Source organism: Amphiura filiformis, chromosome 10 (assembly GCF_039555335.1).
Source record: "Amphiura filiformis chromosome 10, Afil_fr2py, whole genome shotgun sequence".
Taxonomy (NCBI): domain Eukaryota; kingdom Metazoa; phylum Echinodermata; class Ophiuroidea; order Amphilepidida; family Amphiuridae; genus Amphiura; species Amphiura filiformis.
This window is the reverse complement of record NC_092637.1, coordinates 30,045,721-30,065,466: the sequence shown is the minus strand read 5'-3', so window position 1 is coordinate 30,065,466 and position 19,746 is coordinate 30,045,721. Positions and strand designations below refer to the sequence as shown.

General features: G+C 34.9%; 1 protein-coding gene across 1 annotated transcript; it reads left to right on the top strand.

Annotated features, from left to right (window-relative positions):
* Positions 1 to 9,702: 9,702 nt before the first annotated feature.
* Positions 9,703 to 16,022, top strand: LOC140161790 (uncharacterized). The gene is made up of 5 exons (XM_072185088.1): positions 9,703 to 9,709; positions 10,203 to 10,414; positions 11,551 to 11,907; positions 14,499 to 14,655; positions 15,570 to 16,022. Exons 1-5 carry the CDS (start codon positions 9,703 to 9,705, stop codon positions 15,965 to 15,967), a joined length of 1,131 nt encoding a protein of 376 aa, XP_072041189.1. The 3' UTR covers positions 15,968 to 16,022.
* Positions 16,023 to 19,746: the final 3,724 nt, after the last annotated feature.

The following is a 19,746-nucleotide window of genomic DNA, read 5'->3' as shown; positions in this document are numbered from 1 at the left end:
TTTAAGTGTTATCAGTTGTTAACTTGTTTTACCATGTTTACAGTGTATACATAAAACAGTTGTTTGATATCATTTTTTAATATTATTTGATTAGATGTCTACAGCATCATTTAAGGGGTGGGGGTATGAACGTTTGGACAGTATTTATTTTGGGACATTAGAGCACATCAGACATATCGAATTGCATTCTGAATACGAAGAATGTCCTTCTGATATCAAATAATTTTGATTTTTTGAAATTCGCAATTTAATACACATTTTATGGCAAATCATTAAAATTTATATTTTTGATATTTAACAGTACTCAAGTAAACTTTAATGAAGGTGATGATATGTACTTTAAGGGGTATGTAGGTGGGATGAAAAGCCGATGAGCAGTTGAAAATTTTGACCTTTCGTAGTGAAGATATGGATATTTTTAACAAAACACCAAAAAAAATTAGGTCTTTTTGGGAAAAAAATCCATATCTTCAATATGAAAGGTCAACATTTTCAATTGACCGTCGGCTTTTCCTCCCAGCTACATACACTTTAAGAATATATCATTAAATTTAAAAAAATTACTTCGAGGACTGTTATATATCATCAAAAAAATATCAAATTTTTATAATTTGTCATAAAATTTATTATATTGTGATTTTCAAAAATGAAAATTATTTGATATCAGAAAGACAATTCGATAATGCAATTCGATAGGTCGGAGGTACTCTCATGTCCCACAAAAAATACTGTCGCAACGCAATAAACGCTGATTCTAGATCCCTTAAACGAAATCAATGTTGAACATCTGTTGCGTGTTATTATCAAATAGCAAGCAGTCAAGCACGTAGATAGGCTTATATATTATTTTCAGTAATCTTAAATCCTGTTATCTACCCAGCAATGTTTGCTTATCTTAATAGAAATTTAGAGTTTTAAATTAGAGAGTTGACAGGAAGTTGTAAGAGTTAAATTGTTATGGATATGATTGGTGTAAGCGCAAAAATGTTGAATGTCAGATCAAAGTCAGCCGAGGTAAATTAAGTAATGTCAATCACAAATTGTTACAGGTCATTTGAGGTGGACTAAGTTTATATTTGGATCATCTTCTACTCTTCCCTAGAAAAATCATTATAATACCAAATACACACCATGGATTTCACCATATCACGTCCAAGTTCACATTGGGCGCCACATTCCTTTTTTAAAGGAATTTTTATTAACAAACTAACAGTTTGTCACATTATCACATTATTTTTAATGTATAGCATCATAAAAAAAAAAAGACTTAAGGGATCTAGAATGAGCGTTTATTGCGTTTCGACAGTATTTTTTGTGGGACATGACATGAGAGCACCTCAGACCTATCGAATTGCATTCTGAATACGAAGCATGTCTTTCTGATATCAAATAATTTTCATTTTTTGAAAATCACAATATAATACAAATTTTATGACAAATTATAAAAATTTGATATTTTTCAAATGTTTGATATATAACAGTCCTCGAAGTAAATTATATAAATCTAATGCTATATTCTTAAAGTGTATGTAGCTGGGAGGAAAAGCCGACGGTCAATTGAAAATTTTGACCTTTCATATTGAAGATATGGATTTTTTCCCAAAAGACCTAATTTTTTTGGTGTTTTTGGAAAAAAAAATCCATATATTCAATACGAAAGGTCCAAATTTTCAATTGATCGTCGGCTTTTCATCCCACCTACACACTTTAAGTATAAATCATCAGATTTATAAAGTTTACTTCGAGTACTGTTAAATATCAAAAATATCAATTTTAATGATTTGCCATAAAATGTGTATTAAATTGCAATTTCAAAAATCAAAATTATTTGATATCAGAAGGACATTCTTCGTATTCAGAAATACATTCGATATGTCTGATGTGCTAATGTCCCAAAATAAATACTGTCCAAACGTTCATACCCCTTCCCTTAAGACCAGTTTAATATAATTAAAAAACATAAAGCTTTATTGATTTCAGCATAATCATTACTAGTTTGTTGTATTAAAATATTGCAACGGCAACGATAACCATTAGTCCAGATCTTTTTACATTTATTGTCTTCCTAAATTTAACAAAAACAGCCTATACGTCAGTTCAAACAAGTTAGTTAATGGAATAAAAAAAGCATTTATTTTATCAACGACATGAATGTCTTACTAAACACAATCATCATGCGCACGGCACTGAATAGTCTTAAGGGCTCGGATAACTACGTTTGCATAGTATTTTTTCTGGGACATGAAAGCACGTCAGACATATCGAATTGCATTCTGAATACGAGGAATGGCTTTCTGATATATAAAAAATAATTTTGATTTTTTTTTTTTTTAATTTGCGACGTAATACAAATTTCATGGCAAAAATTAATCCCTTACATACATGTACACTGTGCATATGAGATACGCCTATGGGTTCAAGTGGGGGAAATGTTCACTCCGTTCACACACACACACAAAAAAAAAAAAAATGAGTGTAAAAAAAATTGTTTATAAATTATATAAAAATGAAGGATACGTGCACCATGCACTGAAAATAATTGGTGATCCATATATTATGCAGTTTCGATTTACTAAAAAGAAGTAATTCTCAATGCAACACTGGATGCTGCATTAGAGTTAATTGAAATGACCAAAAGTTGTATTCGAGTTACCATTATTCACTACGCCCTCCATATCAGAAATACAACATTTTATTTTTATTTATCAGAGCACGAATTAATGATGGCGCTGTCCATAAATAGCTTATAAAATGAACTTGAATAACAAGTATGATGTTTAAGGGGCCGTCCATAATTTTCGCCATTTTCACTTACGTACAAAGCGTACGTAACTTGTTACCCACCTCCCTCCCTCGAGTTACGTACAAATAAAATGGCGAAAGATTTTCACGAGTAGGCCTACTATTAATAGCAAAATTAGTTACAGTTTAGGTTAAAGGGTCGATTAGGTTTAGGGTTAAGGTTATATTAGTGTTCCAGGAGCTATAGCGCAGTTGGTCTGATTAATGTTTTTACAGATACATAAGTTGAGAAATGCTGAAAAAACTTTTTTTAAACCATACTTTCATGAAAGCGAAAGCCATCAATAAATTAAAATACAGCTTAAAATGCAGCCCGAATCTAAACTAAATGACTAATGCACTCCAAATTCTGCTGAACATCATATACTCTCTTTTCCACTGAGAATCCCCGGGATCACATGAACCAGGGGGACATCCCTTTGGTATGTTTGGTGTATGTTCTTGCAATTAAACTATTGGTTTTATATCTTTTGTCGCAACAGTGACAATCCACACTAGAGCCTTTGCTGCCATTGATCCTAGCGCAGATAGAAAAAACTTTTTTTTAAAGTATTTTGGTATGAAATAAATTAAGCATAATGTAAAATAGGACCACTAATACTGTGCATATTAGACAGAAATCATTGTTTGCATGGCATCTGTTATAGAAATAGTTCAAACGAATTGAACAATTTTAGGTCAATTGGTTATAACTTATGAATAAAAAATATATTGGAAAATACCATAATTTTTCAGTTTCATTTTTTTTCTTGCTCAAACAAATCGCCATTTTTCTTACGTACACATGCCCAGGATTTTACCCCCTCCCTCCCTCTTACGTACGCTTTGTACGTAAGTAAAAATGGCGAAAATTATGGACGGCCCCTTTATACTGAGTTCAAGTATTTGTCGATAAGAGATTTAAGAACGAGAATATGATCACTCGTACGGCTACCCTTTCTGAAACCAATTTGTTCAGTTGGAATGGTCTTGTATTTATCTGTAAATAAAACAAGACGATTATGTAAAACTAAGCAAAATAATTTGCATATAGATTACTGGACACTGTATATACATTATATACCGTATATCGATGGGTCCAAATTTCTTGAAAAATTAATATATTGATGGGTTCACTTTCAAATGCCCACGGCACACCCCTTCCTAAACCAAGCTTGAAGTACCGGTGTACTCTGAGTGATGATGTTCCGTTTCATCGTTTCATGTAAAGAAATACCGTAAACGTTCGCCTAATGGCGCTAAGGAGTTCATGGAAATGAGAGAGCGCCATCCCTGTAAAAGCCGACTATTATCACTGATCATTAAGGGTACGTGTAGTTAAAGGGTGAAACCTATCGACACATATAATATTATGAACAAGATCGAACAAACTTGTTCAAGATAATGCGGTAATCATTCACCTGATACGTTGTGGCCCAGTGAGCAGAGCATTAGACTATCGTGCGAGGATAAAGAGAACTTGTGGAGAAGATTGATGGTTCGAATCTCATGCAGTAATTTCTGACAGATTATGATGTCTGTCAATGTTTTTTTTCTGATTTGAGGAAATTTTATTCTCTATTTTCTTGATTTTATCTTTAACATTGTTTATATAATTTTATTATTTTATCTTGTATGTGTCTTTTTTCATGATTCTTTGTTTTTATCGTTTCATTTTAGAGTAACGCAATCCATTCAATCAAATGTTGTAATGAACCTATTTGATTGTATAGGCATTTGTTATGTGTGTGAGACGAACTGTCGCCTGCGACAAGTCTTTCAATTCGCGCAAGTGTCCTTTCCTATGCATCAGTGGTCATAAGAGGTATATCTTTATTCGAAAGGGGGGGGGGTCCCAAATATACAGGGGTCATAAAGTCTTGGAAAGAACAATAGGAGGGGGTCATAAAATATTTTTATGACCAAAATGTAAGGAGTTACACGATGACCACAGAAAGTGTGTTATTTTATTCAAAAGACTGATTTTAATACAATTTTGGGGTTTGGGATCATAAAATTGTTGTTGCCGAAATAGACGCAGACTTTTTGTAAATTTGAGACCCCCTTCAATGATAGCCCTCTAAGAGGATTCAAAAGATAACCTCTGCCCCAATAATCCCTAGGTATATTTGTTTCAAACTGTTCCACGGATGATGTATCATAATAGGCTCAGTCTTCAAATGATATAAATAAAATTTGAATGAGTGAACAAACAAAATCATACAAGGGAATAGAGGCTGTGCATATGACGTATCACCCCGTAAATATGGCGGACTACTCAAATGCATTCAACTAAAGCATGATTGCATCTACCGCGACAGTTCGTCTCACACACATAACAAAATGCACTACCATCAAATAGGTTGATGACAACATTTGATTGAATGGACTGCACTGCGCCATGAATACGGGGAAGAAACCGGTTCAAATCCTTTGTTTGGAGCCAATCGATAAACGCAAGGCCTCTATAGCTATCATTGAATACTGGCTAGGATTCCACAACACAATAAGAACATGTTATAAGGCGCTTTGGAAGGTACACAATACCCCAATGGCTTTCCATATTATGTGCACTCAACTATTCAGTATCGAAGCCCGGTATCGAAGTTACGTAATGTTACTATATCAACGGGATCACGCGCTTAAGTAATGAACCACGATCGAAACAATCAGTACACAAAAAGGCATACCAAAATAGCGTGATCGTAATGATCGCCATACAAACAGTGCTTGGTTCCGATACCATCACGGAGTTACGTAACTACTTCGTGGTCTGATAGTTATATGATCAATGGTCTGATCTACTTGGGTTCGATCCTTTTAAGAAAAGAAAAAATAGCTGATCATTTATAATGCATAAATGAATAAAGTAATGTAGTTACACAATTTGTTCTATTTTTCAAAGGTCATTTAACTGTTAATTGTAGTGGAATATATCATGCATTGATAGGTAGCAGGTGGAGCAAGTTTTGTCAGCGGTTTTTGTTGCAGTTTGTTCGCAGTGCCTATTTATCTAAAAAAAATAAGAAAATTAAAATTAAATGAATAAAAAAAAATTATAAGAACAATATTCGTTCGTAAAATGAGGACAAAATCCAAAAACATTTCTTGACCCTTCTTCACATAAAAGTGGGGGCAGAAATCAAGATTCGAACAAGTACCATTCACCATTCAAGGCGCACCCTCTACCGACTGAGCTAACGGGTCAGACAATAGAAGGGTGTAATTTTGAACTGAAGAATATTTAAAAAAATATGAAGAAATTACAATGTTATAAAGAGATTTACCAAAATGAGTTAGGTATAACGTATGAATCGATTTACAAATTAAGTCCAATGGCACTTTGAGAAAGAATACCTGAAGAAACCCCAAAACATTTGCTGCTCTAGCAACTAACCTAGTGACCTAAAGTATTGGGTCATGTCACGATATTTTTTTCTGAGGCATTATGTCCAGGTTGCTCAATTTAACATACACGTTTCCTTAATGCTGTTGAGATTTTACAAGGATGGCGCTCTCACATTTCTAAGAATCCAAAAGCGCCATTAGGCGAACGTTTACGGTATGTGACATACGCAGCTCATCTTTTCTGATTAACGGAAGGTCGAACTATGAACTAATATAACAATAAGAATACATATTTCTTTAATATTTCACACGATATGGTCTATAAAATTTAATGAATAAAACGGTCAGTATTATCATCACTCTATGTATGACATCACATGCTTCAATTGTTTAGTCTTATACATTGATTTTATTCCATTAACAACGTAATTTGTTCACCACCATGAAAAATATCGAACTTCTCCGAATTGTGTCAAAAACGCCAATAAAGTTCGATTATTATTAATCGTTGGAGTTGTAAACATGATAGGTCATTATAAGTCGGCGACTTTTTGGGTGTACTTTATTTTACTTGAACGTCGAACCATCGAGATATAAATAAACCATGCTGTTATTTTCACTCATTTTATGTTGCTTCTTGTCTATAGGTAAGCATATTAACGTAAGATTTTAAGATAAAATTGAGTGTTTTTGCAAAAAAATGAGATTTTTTTGCGTTCTGAAAAGTTTAAAATCAAATCTCGAATATGATCAGGCATAGACCTATGACATTAGGCTATATATATATATATACTGCGCCAATAAGTATCCTTACACTTGGAAAAATAATCACAATTTCCAAACTGAACAATATTGGAGTAATTTGTGTTTTTAATAGATGCACTATCTAATCCTGCACATTATGACACCACATTGAATCCAATGTGACTTCAAGAAGTAAAGTTAGAAGCATTTGATTAGACGAAGGTCCAGTTTCAAAAGTGACAAACTGGCCTATTCAAAACTCCACATACCACAAATCTGGTTTGAGAGTGGTGAATGGCTAATTTATGCATTTGGCGTTAATTTAAAACAAAAGGAACAAAAGAAAACTGAAACAAAAGAACTGACAAATAAAATGAAAGTTATGAAAAGTATACAGAGATGTAAAAACTGAAATAAAAACTGCTTTAAATAACGCTTCATTGAAGAAACTGTGTTGTCTCTTTGTTGCGCTTGTTGGAATCTTTTCTTGCCTTGTATAGGCCAGTTTGTCACTTTTAAAACTGGACCTTCGTCTATTCAATTGCTTGTAACTTTACTTCTTGAGGTCACATTGGATTCAATGTGGTGTCATAATGTGCAGGATTATAGATAGTCCATCTATTAAAAAAACAAATTGACCCCAATATTGTTCAGTTTTGAAATTGTGATTATTTTTCCAAGTGTAAGGATACTGTATTGGCGCAGTATATATATAATATCGTAAATTAAGGTTATTAATTATTTTAAACTGTTGTGATTTGGTAGTTCACAGCATCTTACGAATGGTATGACTATTGAGCTTTGGCAAAAACTGCATTGCTCAATTCATAGCGAGCGTGTAGAAGAATTAAAATATCATAGATATACTTTTATAGGTGCTGCGGTTCTTGAGTTACGTTGTAAAGAGGGCTGAAACAACAACACTTTTGTAATATGTAAATAACTCATTAACAACAATAAATTAAGCAAGTTTGCAAAGTATACGATTTGTAGAATGAACTTTTGCAAAACATCAAGGTGTTAATTTTCAATAATATATTGATCTATATAATGAAAATCGATTTTTAGGTTGCTTCGACCAACAATACCTCGTCTACCCTTAAGCTAGGAACTAATATACTGCTTGTTGTCTAGGTTACCCGTACGAGTAGGCTACTCGGGGAGGCTGATACTACCGGCTGCGATGGTTTATTCAGGGTGTGCGCTCTTACCTGCAAATCCCTGATGTTGCTGTAGTATTATGTTCAATATGTGTGTCTGGGGCCACCGTGATCAGCGAATTATCATGTACAAAGTGTGCTAAGGTTTTATGTTTATGCTTGTGCGTAGCGCATTATAAATCACAGCCACCCCCACCCCCAAACCCCCCCCCCCCGCTGAAAGTTTCATACTTATGAAAGGCAACGGAACCAGTGCTGGCCGAAAACGTACATGCGTAGGCCTACATACCCAGCAAACACAACACGCTTTCGACATTATTCGCAAAAGGTTAGAAAAGGTTACCAGAAAACGTTTTATGCCGGGTTATATTAACGGTATATAAAGGGTATAAAAAGTTTTCATAACATTTAAAAACATTTTTGAAAACTTACTGCAAAATATTCAGATTGTTTGTTTGTAAATAGCCTATATTAAAGCAAAGAGAAGAAACACAGTTCAAGGAACTATTCCCAAATTACCTTCACAAGAGTAGGCCTACAGCTCAACTGATCATACTTTTCCTACATTCGACCTTGCATGATATTTGAGTTGACACAGTCATGAAAATAACTATAGATACTTGACAGAACATTAGTAGCCCAGGTCTGAACCTTTTCATTGATCATTCATAACAATAGGTATCTGATGGATCAGTGAAGATAAGAAGGGATTATAATATATCCGAAACCTTGATATTATAGTACATCTCGAGGAAAAAGTGCAATGGACATGTTTTCATTTTATGTTTCAAATATCCCGCGCATGAAAATTGAGTATTTAACCCAAAATGGAAAATGGAACAATTTATTGGAAATCTGTTTTAACAGATTTTTTGACATCTTTTTCTGCACTGTATTATACCTAAATTAAGAAATTTGATAAATATTCAAAGAAAATATAGGTCATCCAAAAATGTTGATTTTTACACATTTTGGGGCAAAAAGGAAAAATAAGCAAAAATATCAAAATCTGTTTTAACAACTTCATTCATCAAGTCATAACAAACGGCCTACATGCATAATTTCTAATAAAATATTGAAATTGTGAAAAATATAGGTATTTATTGATTTTCATGTTTTTCTTGCAAATATGCTAATAATATGCAAATTATGAAATTGCAAAATAAAGTTTCTACATAGCATACATCTTTCAAGTGTGATGTTCAAAATGACAGACATCAAAAAGAGATTCGATGAAATGTAAAGGTGTAGTAACAATTTTGGCATGGACTGTCTGGTTAGGCAAAATACGGTAAGTTGAGCTGTAAACTACAATGGAATGCTCATCATAAAAAGGGTGAAATAGGCTCCGAATGTGACAGCGTTGGTGTTCTACTATACCAATGAATAACTTTTCAAGTGTTGACAAAATATTTGGTAAAATGTGTGCAAGAAATGTTTTATAATGACATTTTGACAACATTTTTAAAATGTCGTTACGGTGTGTTTTGAAAGAAAGCGTTTTAAAACGTTTCCATGGTCTATATAAAACCCGACATTTAATGTTATTAAAACGTTTTTACCAAAACCAAAACCAAAAATATTAAAAACGTTTTTCTGTTTGGTGAGTAAGTAAGTATATCTGGATCAGATAAAAAAGCTAGAGCGGTTACCGCACCATAGCTGAGCCATGGAGCGTTGGCAGTATATTGTACCGGGTATACCATGTACCACTATTTACATGTTTCGGACATGAGGAGTGTCAACCCCGGTGGGGATTATATTTTCATTATATTCTTTACTTTCTTACTCTTTTATTTGACACCACGATATATTTCGATATATATGAAAATGACCCAAAATAGGACTATTGACCCGGGTCTTATATGAGGAGTGTCATCCCGGTGAGGAAAACATTTTTATTATAATTTATTCTTTACTTTTTTTTTTCTTTCATTTGACACCACCCGGGTGGTCATACCTTTTTGGCATTTAAAGGTAGGCCTAATGCCCATTTCAGACAAAAAGCGAGTGAGAATGTAAGTTAGATAAGTTAGGCTGATACCATTTCATGGTTCAGCAAAATGATAGGACTCGGCACCCAGGCTATACGTACATCTATAAGAACATTGACACGATTTTGATGGAATCATGACATGCAGTAATAATTATTTCTTTCATATTCTGCAGATAATGTGGCCGCGATTGTGGCGTCATCTTCGTCAGAAGAGGTGACATCTTCTTGGCCCCTTACATTCACGATATTATCAACAGACGTGACCAGAAGTCCACCTGTATTCTGGGGACAACTTAAAGTAGAAGATCCTGACGTGCTTCCTATAAATATCTGCGGAGGATGGGAGATAGAGGTTACGTTTAATCAAAATGTGACGATTATATCGGTAGGTTTATCATTCAATGGGCTATTTCAGAAAATAGATGCACACCCCCTATAGAGGAGTTCAGATATCCGGACTTTTTGTCCAGTCGTGACTGTTGGAAATCCTGACTTTTAAAGTGCCCAAAGGCAAAAAATCCGGCAGAAAAATAGTTCAAAATCAGAAATCCGCAATTTGAGAGCTCATTTTCAACATTTCCGTGATTTTTCCTGCATTTGATTGGATTTCCAAGCTTTTTCCAGTAAATGATTGGCAACTGGAATTCCAGTCGTTTTCAGAAAGCAGACTTGGAAATCCGACATTTCTAAGATTGAAAAGTTACTCCTCTATAGGGGGTGTGCACCTATTTTCTGGAATAACCCAATCATTCAGTAAGTTTTTAGCTGGTTGAATAAGTTGCAACAACTGCCTTGGAATATAAAAATTTCCAGCTTTGAAAAAAAAAAAAAAAAATCGAGTTACTTTGACTATAATTGTATCAAGTCGAGCAAAATAAAAGCCAAATAAAAAATAATAACAAACAAAAATAAACAAAGACAACAAAACAAAAAGGTTATCTTTGATGGGTGGGCTAAATATTATAATTTCAACTGTTTTTCATGTTTAAGGTTAGCAACTATTTTAAACTGTTGCGATTTAGTAGTTCACATCATCTTGCAAATGGTAGCGAGCTTTGGCAAAAATTGCATTGATCATTACATAGCGAGTGTGTAGAAGAATTCAAATATCACAGATATACTTTTGTAGGTCATGTCGTTCTTGAAGAGGTTGTAAAGATGTTGTAAAGAGGGCTGAAACAACAAAACTTTTGTGAAACGTACATGACTCATTAACAACAATAAATCAAGCACGTATAATTATGATTTGTAGAATGAACTATTGCATACCATCAAAGTGTTATTTTTCAATAATTTATTGATTTAAATAATGAAAATCGAGGCAAGTATATCAACAAGATGGTGTTTTTTAAGTTGTCCTCGCTTATTTGAAGCGGGTAGTTCCTATGAGTGTCTGTGTAATAAGACAAATTTCCATTGAGTGTATTGCACATGGGATTTTCCCTGAACACTCGTGATGCGTTAAATGAACAATCTTGTAAGATAAAGTTTATGCACTTTTCCATTTTTTTTTCAATACAGAATCCTGCGTCAGGCTACAAAGATGGCAAATCAACTCCAACAGTACATTACTTTAAAAACAAAGATTATGATTCCGTGTATGTTATCGAGTCTTTGGGAGACAAATATATCAATATTGAAGGAGATACTGCTGATGTCGACACCTTGAATGCAACAGCAGTTCTAGAAGAAAATTATCATCCCCCTGTTACAGCTTGCGATAACGGTACGACATATACGATAACTGCACCACGTTGGTCGGGAGGATCTAACTTAGGGGGATTTTCGGCACTCGTTCAAGTACCAGTGGTAGAGCCTATTAGCAATGGATGGAGGATAGAAATGAGATTTTCAGAGCCTCTGGCGCTATTTACTCTGGTAGGTATTGATGCTATGTGCGCTAACCATTAGGCTTGAACATGAAAAAGCACCAATACTTCATCAACTGTTTACTGCAGATAGTATGCACTACGTCATCAACTATTATCTGATATGACACTACTTCATCAACTATCTATTGCTGATAGTGATAGCACACTATTTCATCAACTATCTACTGCTGATAGCACACTACTTCATCAACTATATACAGGGTGTCCCAGAATGATTTGTACCGTGTTTGCAAAAATAACTAAAAATAGAAGACGGGCAGTGTATCTATTTTTGATACCAGCATTATAATGTTGGACATGTCTCCTACTTATTCTGTTAATTTCAGCACGCTACCTCTATTTGTTTTGGCGTGGCATGCAATAATGTAAAATCGATGAAAAAACGACTCTCATACCTTTGAAAAATGGCACGAAACGATTAAATGAAGAACGTGGGATGTTTGGCACAGCATTTCGACGACAACTACTGTTGCGCCTTAAAGCTTGCCGGACAGATACAATGTTCGCTCTAGTTCTTAGAGTCTAACCATGCTTACGAGCACCTGAAGCTTCACCCTGCCGATTCCTGACAGTTCCGTGCTCGTCAAACTTCTTTACGTTATACACTATCGTCTAATGAATCTTCTTTGCGTCTCAACATAGCTGCCGGTTTGCCAGTAAGTTTTTGAAAGAAATCCACGCTGCTGTACAGTAAATTGAGGAGCCGTCTTTCCTGTACCACAACCAGTTCGATCTCTGCAAGCATTTCAAATGACATGGACCTCACACCACAATAACTATATTTTTAAATACAGTTTTAAAAAAACTACCGCCAAAGAGAGAATGGGATTAGGCCACAAATCTGTAATTCCATATAATGATTGCTTCTTAATGTCATAAATAATAGATAAATATCGGCTATTTAGTGGAAATATGAACAGGGCACAACTAAAATACCTGCACCACTTTTTCCAAATAACTTTGTGCTGAACGGTTAGTAATGTTACAGATTTTCAAAATAGGTTGCGTTGTCAAAACTTAGAATTCACCATTTTTACGCAATCTGCTATAACTTCTACTAGAAACGTCCCATTTTTAAAATCTAAAAAATCTGAGAAAGCTAAATATATGTAGAACTTAAAATGCAAAACAATATGACCATTCAACATGCCCTTCATACCTAAAAAAATTCCATCTTTCCCGGTACAGATCATTCTGGGACACCCTGTATATTGCTGATAGTACACTACCGGGGCTTCATCAACTATTTACTGCTGATGGCACACTACTTCATTAATTATCTACTGCAAATAGCACACTACGGTACTTCATCAACTATCTACTGCTGATAGCACAGATAGCACACTACTTCATCAATAATATTTACTGCTGACATATAATAATATCAGACTACTTCATCAACTATCTACTGCTGATAGCACACTACTTCATCAACTATATCTCTACTGCTGATAGCACACTACGTCACCAACTAGCTACTGCTGATAGTACACTACTTCATCAATTGTCCACTGCTGATAGCACACTACTTCGTCAACTATATCTCTACTGCTGATAGCACAGTACTTCAATGACTATCTACTGCTGATAGTACACTACTTCGTCAACTATCCACTGCTGATAGGACACTACTTCATCAACTATCCATTGCTGATAGCACGTTACTTTATCAACTATCTATACTGCTGATAGCACACTACTTCATCAACTGTCTATAGTACACAACTTCATCAACTATCCACTGCTGATAGCACACTACTTCATCAACCATCCACTGCTGATAGCACACTACTTCATCAACTATATATTGCTGATAGTACACTACTTCATCTACTATCTACTGCTGATAGCATACTACTTCATCAACTATCCACTGCTGATAGGACACTACTTCATCAGCTATCCATTGCTGATAGGACATCTACTTTATCAACTATCTATACTGCTGATAGCACACTACTTCATCAACTGTCTATAGTACACTACTTCATCAACTATCCACTGCTGATAGCACACTACTTCATCAACCATCTACTGCTGATAGCACATTACTTCATCAACTATATATTGCTGATAGTACACTACTTCATCTACTATCTACTGCTGATAGTACACTACCGTACTTCATCTACTATCTATACTGCTGATAGCACACTACCTTATCTACTATCTATTGCTGATAGCACACTACTTCATCAGCTATCCATTGCTAATATCTCTACTGCTGATAGCACATTACTTCGTCAACTATTTACTGCTGATAGCGCACTACTTCATCAACCATCCACTGCTGATAGCACATTACTTCATCAGCTATATATTGCTGATAGTACACTATTTCATCAACTATCTACTGCTGATAGTACACTACCGTACTTCATCTACTATCTACTGCTGATAGCACACTACTTCATCAACTATCTACTGCTGATAGCATGCACACTACTTCATCTACCATCTATATCAGCAATATGACACCTTTTCAGGTATCTATTGCTGATAGCACACTACTTTATCTATATAACACTGATATAGCACACGACACCTTATTATAACATTGATTGTATTTTTTGGCAGGCTAACGTGGTCATCGACATTAGCAGCGACAATAAGGTGTTTACTCTAAGCAACTGTTGCCATTGGAACGCTGTATATGCAGTAGGAGAAACAATAGATTTGCCTATTACCGTCAAATACGATACAGCATATTGCCCAAGTTATTGCGCAGAATTCGGTAAGCAAACCCCATTTGCTCCAACTGTGAAGGATACTGAGAGTTGATAAGTCCCGTTATTGATAAAAAACGAAACTACGCTTACAACACACTAGATAGGTTCACTGTCAACAACTGATTGAATTGTATAAAGTTTACCACCATGACCACAGCTCCATAATTAAAGGTCGCAAATAGGTCAAACTATGCCTTTTTTGATTCCTTATGACCAGGTGAGTAATTTGGTATACTTTTTGAAAGAACTGGGATAATTTCTCATTTTACCCTGTTTGACCTTAATTGACCCTACCAAAAATGTCTGACACAGAGAGCAGTCCAAGCCAAATTTGTTCAGTAACCTTCAGGCACGCCAAGATTGAGTCACGAAACATTAGCATTCTTCTCTTACTAATATAGGCAGGCCCGTAACCGGTGGGGGGGGGGGGGGGTGGGCGGCCGCCCCCAATCTCCAAATTAAATGCCCAAGAAAGTCCCCTTTTTGAACCAAAAAATTGTGAGCGTAGCGAGCGAGAAAATAGGGATTTTTTTATGCCTTTAGGTCAAAAAAGTCCACATTTTTGAAAAAAAGTCCACATTTTCAAAATCCGCCGCCCCCAGTCCAAAAGGTCCAAATTTTGAAAAAAAGTCCACTTCTTTTTTCAATATCACCCCCATCACCACCACCAAAAAAAACCTGGTTACGGGCCTGCTAATAGACCTATATACCTTCACATTCCAGTGACTTTTATGAACATTTTGACTCCAAAAATTGGAACATATTTAAAGTTTAGAAAAAAAATCATGACTTTTTGGGAGTATTTTAGCATATTTCTGGACGCATCCCAATCAAGATTATTGTCATTTTTGTAGTGTTGCTCCATCCCAGTGCTCATTGTTATTAACGATCTAATTAAATTCCTGCTTTTATCCTGCAGCAAGCACCCAGAATTCAACGGTTTCGCCTACATTAGCATGGCCACTGACTTCTACATCTTCACCGTCGTCAAGTACGCAGTCTGTCACAATTTCACCAATTTCGAGCAGCACACAGACTTCGATATCGTCTTCCAGCATGACAAGCCATCGCCAGCAACAGGATTCATACTTCAATCGCTGGCAAACCATTGTGATCGCAGTAGGCCCGAGTTCTCTCGCCGCGATCTTACTGTCTTGTATTTTGTTTGTGTATTACTGCGTATTGACGACAGAAGAAAAAGATGACGAAAATGAAAGACTTGAACTAAGTGAGAGCGGCAGTGGTATTGAGGCGCTAGTCGTTCATGGTATAAGTAATAGGGAGTCAAGCAACATAGCCATCCCTACTATTGCCTAATTCGACCGTATTTTTTACGGTAGAATACCGGGGTACCTTAAAAACGACGTTTTTGCAAGTATCATTTTCACCGTATATTAGCAATATATACGGTACAATGCCGCACAGTGTCATCGCCCCGATATCTTCATGGCAGAAATCGCCATGGTAGGTTGAATCCACAGCCACTAATGGCCATTTTATTCCGACCTGTTTAATAGTTTTTTAGACATCCGACTAAGGCTACTGACAATAGCCTGGTAACTGACCTCTCTGTGTGTGAGTGAGCATGTATAGGCCTACGCCATGAGGTCATTTGCTTTTAGACTGCCTCCACGAGTGATTGCAGCTAGCCTACGCTGCGCTATATAGTTCGGCACATATAAAATCATAATTTTTGTCAGTTTTTGAGCTCAATACGCACGCTTCTTTTTCAATACGCAAGCTAACGACTATCATATCATTTCAACACATATGTTCAAGTGCAAAGAAACAAATATGGCTTCTATAGAATAAAAAAAATACGGGATATATTCATCATTTTATACCCCGGTATCCAAAGATTTATCGTCTGAATATCAAATCGTGCATAGCACATTCACGTGTATCGATCCCGTTTACTCATTTTAGTGTCTCTGCTGTACAATGTAATTATTAACCAGGCGATGTCGATGTGTGCCGTTAAAGTACGGTAGAATGCCAATAATCTATACATAAAAGAAAGAAAGCACGCCTATGTTTTACGGTAAAATATCTGCCAACTGCATGGGTTGCCCAACATTGTACAGTTATTGCCGTAACTACATTATAAGAATTGCAGATTGTGTTTAAAACACAATCTGTCAGGACAATACGACTAGTTACTATTTAAAAAATTGGAAGATGTAACACTTAAGGGATCTGGAATGAGCGTTTCGACAGTATTTTTTGTGGGACATGAGAGCACATCAGACGTATCGAATTGCATTCTGAATACGAAGCATGTCTTTCTGATATCAAATAATTTTCATTTTTTGAAAATCACGATATAATACAAATTTTATGACAAATTGTAAAAATTTGATATTTTTCAACTTTTTGATATATAACAGTCCTCGAAGTAAATTTTATAAATCTAATGATATTTTTAAGTTTACTTTGAGTACTGTTAAATATCAAAATATCAATTTTTAAGGATTTGCAATAAAATGTGTATTACATTGCGAATTTCAAAAAATCAAAATTATTTGATATCAGAAGGATATTCTTCGTATTCAGAATGCAATTCGATATGTCTGATGTGCTCTGTCCCACAATAAATACTGTCCAAACGTTCATACCCCTTCCCTTAACACACACATGCACAAATAAACAAAATACAATGTAATGGTACTAACATCTTATTTTCAGTGAAATGGTAATTCAGTTTTACAGTAAATAACCGCGTGTAAATAGGGCCTACCACATATGGGTCGTTCGTAATGTGTATGCGGGCATTTAATATTCATGAATTTATTAAATATTTAAATGGGCAAATACACAAATAAAACATCAAATGCGGAATAAAACGTTTAATTTTACATATTTTCTAATTGTATAGACATAATAGAAGAAACAACATTAAGTATCAAGCAAAAAAGTCTTCACTAACCATTCAGTTAGAACCATACCGGCCCACTAATATGAAATTACCTAAACAATAAAATTAAAGTACTCAAAATTGTATCTAATTTCGTGTTTTGAAAGCTATCAAAAGTATATTTTTATTTAATTGATGTTTAAATTAGTTTTGTAACAAGTATAGGGGATGCCGGATGGTCAATGCTAGCCTTAAGGGGGTACTACACCCTGGCCAATTTTGTGCATTTTTCTCAAAAATTATAGTGCATTGGTGACAATTAAGATATGCATGTTGTAGGGGCAAGGACTACAACTATTTCTCTGGAAATTCAGCAACTCAAGGCAAGTAGTTATTGATTTATTGATCAAATATTGGTTTTCCCTCATTTTTGACTGCAATTCCACAACTTCTGTCTGTGCTGAAATAAAAGTTTCCAGTGCAGTAATTGTAGGCCTAGTCCTTTCCCTATATAATATACATATCTTACTTGTCACCAATGCGCTATAATTTTTGAGAAAAATGCAAAAATAGGCAAAAAAAAATTGGACAGGGGTGTAGTACCCCCTTAATTGATGGCCTCGAGATCTGGCCATCTCCTCCATAAATCATCTTTGTATTATTTTACTGATGTGTGATTTCAATGTAATTCAAATACATAATTTTGTATTATTGCGATTTTCAAATTATGTAAAACAAAAGATGACTAATACCATGCAGGCCTGTGCTTTGCTATTGTGATTATCACATAAGCAAAGCAAGTATGATTCTCTTTAGAGATAATTGGGTGATGTTATCTTATATTTGCACTAGTAAAATAATGTGAAATATTATCGGTGTTCACCATATTGAAGATATGATAATTTCCCACGCGGTAACTTGAAACATGCAAGTCAACAGTTTCTTTTCATCACATAGAAACTTTTCACGATAGCGGTATAAAACTTATAAGCTTAATTCTATATCTGGTTTGAGTCATTAAGGGGGAACTACACCCCTGGCCAATTTGTGCCTATTTTTTTGCATTTTTCTCAAAAATTATAGCGCTTTTGGTGACAAGTAAGATATGTATATTATAGGGGCAAAGACTACAACTAATGCATTGGAAATTTTATTTCAACACATACAACAGTTGTGGAGTTACAGTCAAAAATGAGGGGAAACCAATATTTGATCAATAAATCCAATAACTACTTGCCTTGAGTTGCTGAATTTTCAGTGCAGTAAGTCCTTGCCCCTATAATATACATATCTTAATTGTCACCAATGCGCTATAATTTTTGAGAAAAATGCAAAATAGGCACAAAATTGGCCAGAGGTGTAGTGCCCCCTTAACCAATTATAATTTATTTTATATCAGAGGTTTAAGATGTTTTCTTGGCTGGGTGTTTCTCAATAGGCCCTAAATGAAACCGTCTAAAGAACATTTACAAAAAAGAAAAGTAAAATACATTTCTTTTTCTTTTATACTTCTAAGGCATATCATCAGAAAGCTTGATTGTTGCTCAACACAAATAAATTTAATACTTATCAGAAAAAAATTTGTAACCATGCATGTGACTTATTGTGGGAAAATTACATGATGTGCCATTAATATTCTTACATTAAGGTGCCACGCAGGATCACTCGAAGTGGGAAATTTTAGACATTGTTTTGTATTGTATCTTTAAAAGTAATGATGATTAGTACATAAAAGTATACATTTTCAGAAAGGAAATGATGCAAGGAATTCAACTAGCACGGCAGATTTCTGCAAAAATGAGCACTTTTTGAGAAAAGCGCCAAAATTGATTTTCCATGCCATTTTTTTCGGCGCTTTTCTCATTTTTGCAGAAATCTGCCGTGATAGTTGGATTCCTTGTGTCATTTCCTTTCTGAAAATGTATACTTTTATGTAGGCCTTCTTATTATCATTACCGTACTTTTAAAGATACAATACAAAATAATGTTTAAAATTTCCGACTTTGAGTGATCCTGTGTGATGCCCCCTTACTAGTCATAAAATTATTCTGGTGAATATACAGAGAAAAAGTTGTGAATCTGATTGCTTTGTATGGACAAATGCATCATTATAAATTGTATGCCCCCCCCCCCTCCAGGGAAATTCCCACAATGTCCCATCTTAGCCGGTCAACTTATGGGTTATTTCCGACCTGGGTAATCAGCTTCTCTCCTAACCATTTTATTCACATTAACGTATATA

Bases quoted from the DNA above. Each gene is read 5' to 3' on its own strand.
- LOC140161790 (XM_072185088.1), top strand. The intron at 10,415-11,550 runs GTAGGTTTATCA...TTTTCAATACAG, and splicing joins AAAATGTGACGATTATATCG to AATCCTGCGTCAGGCTACAA. The intron at 14,656-15,569 runs GTAAGCAAACCC...TTTATCCTGCAG, and splicing joins AAGTTATTGCGCAGAATTCG to CAAGCACCCAGAATTCAACG.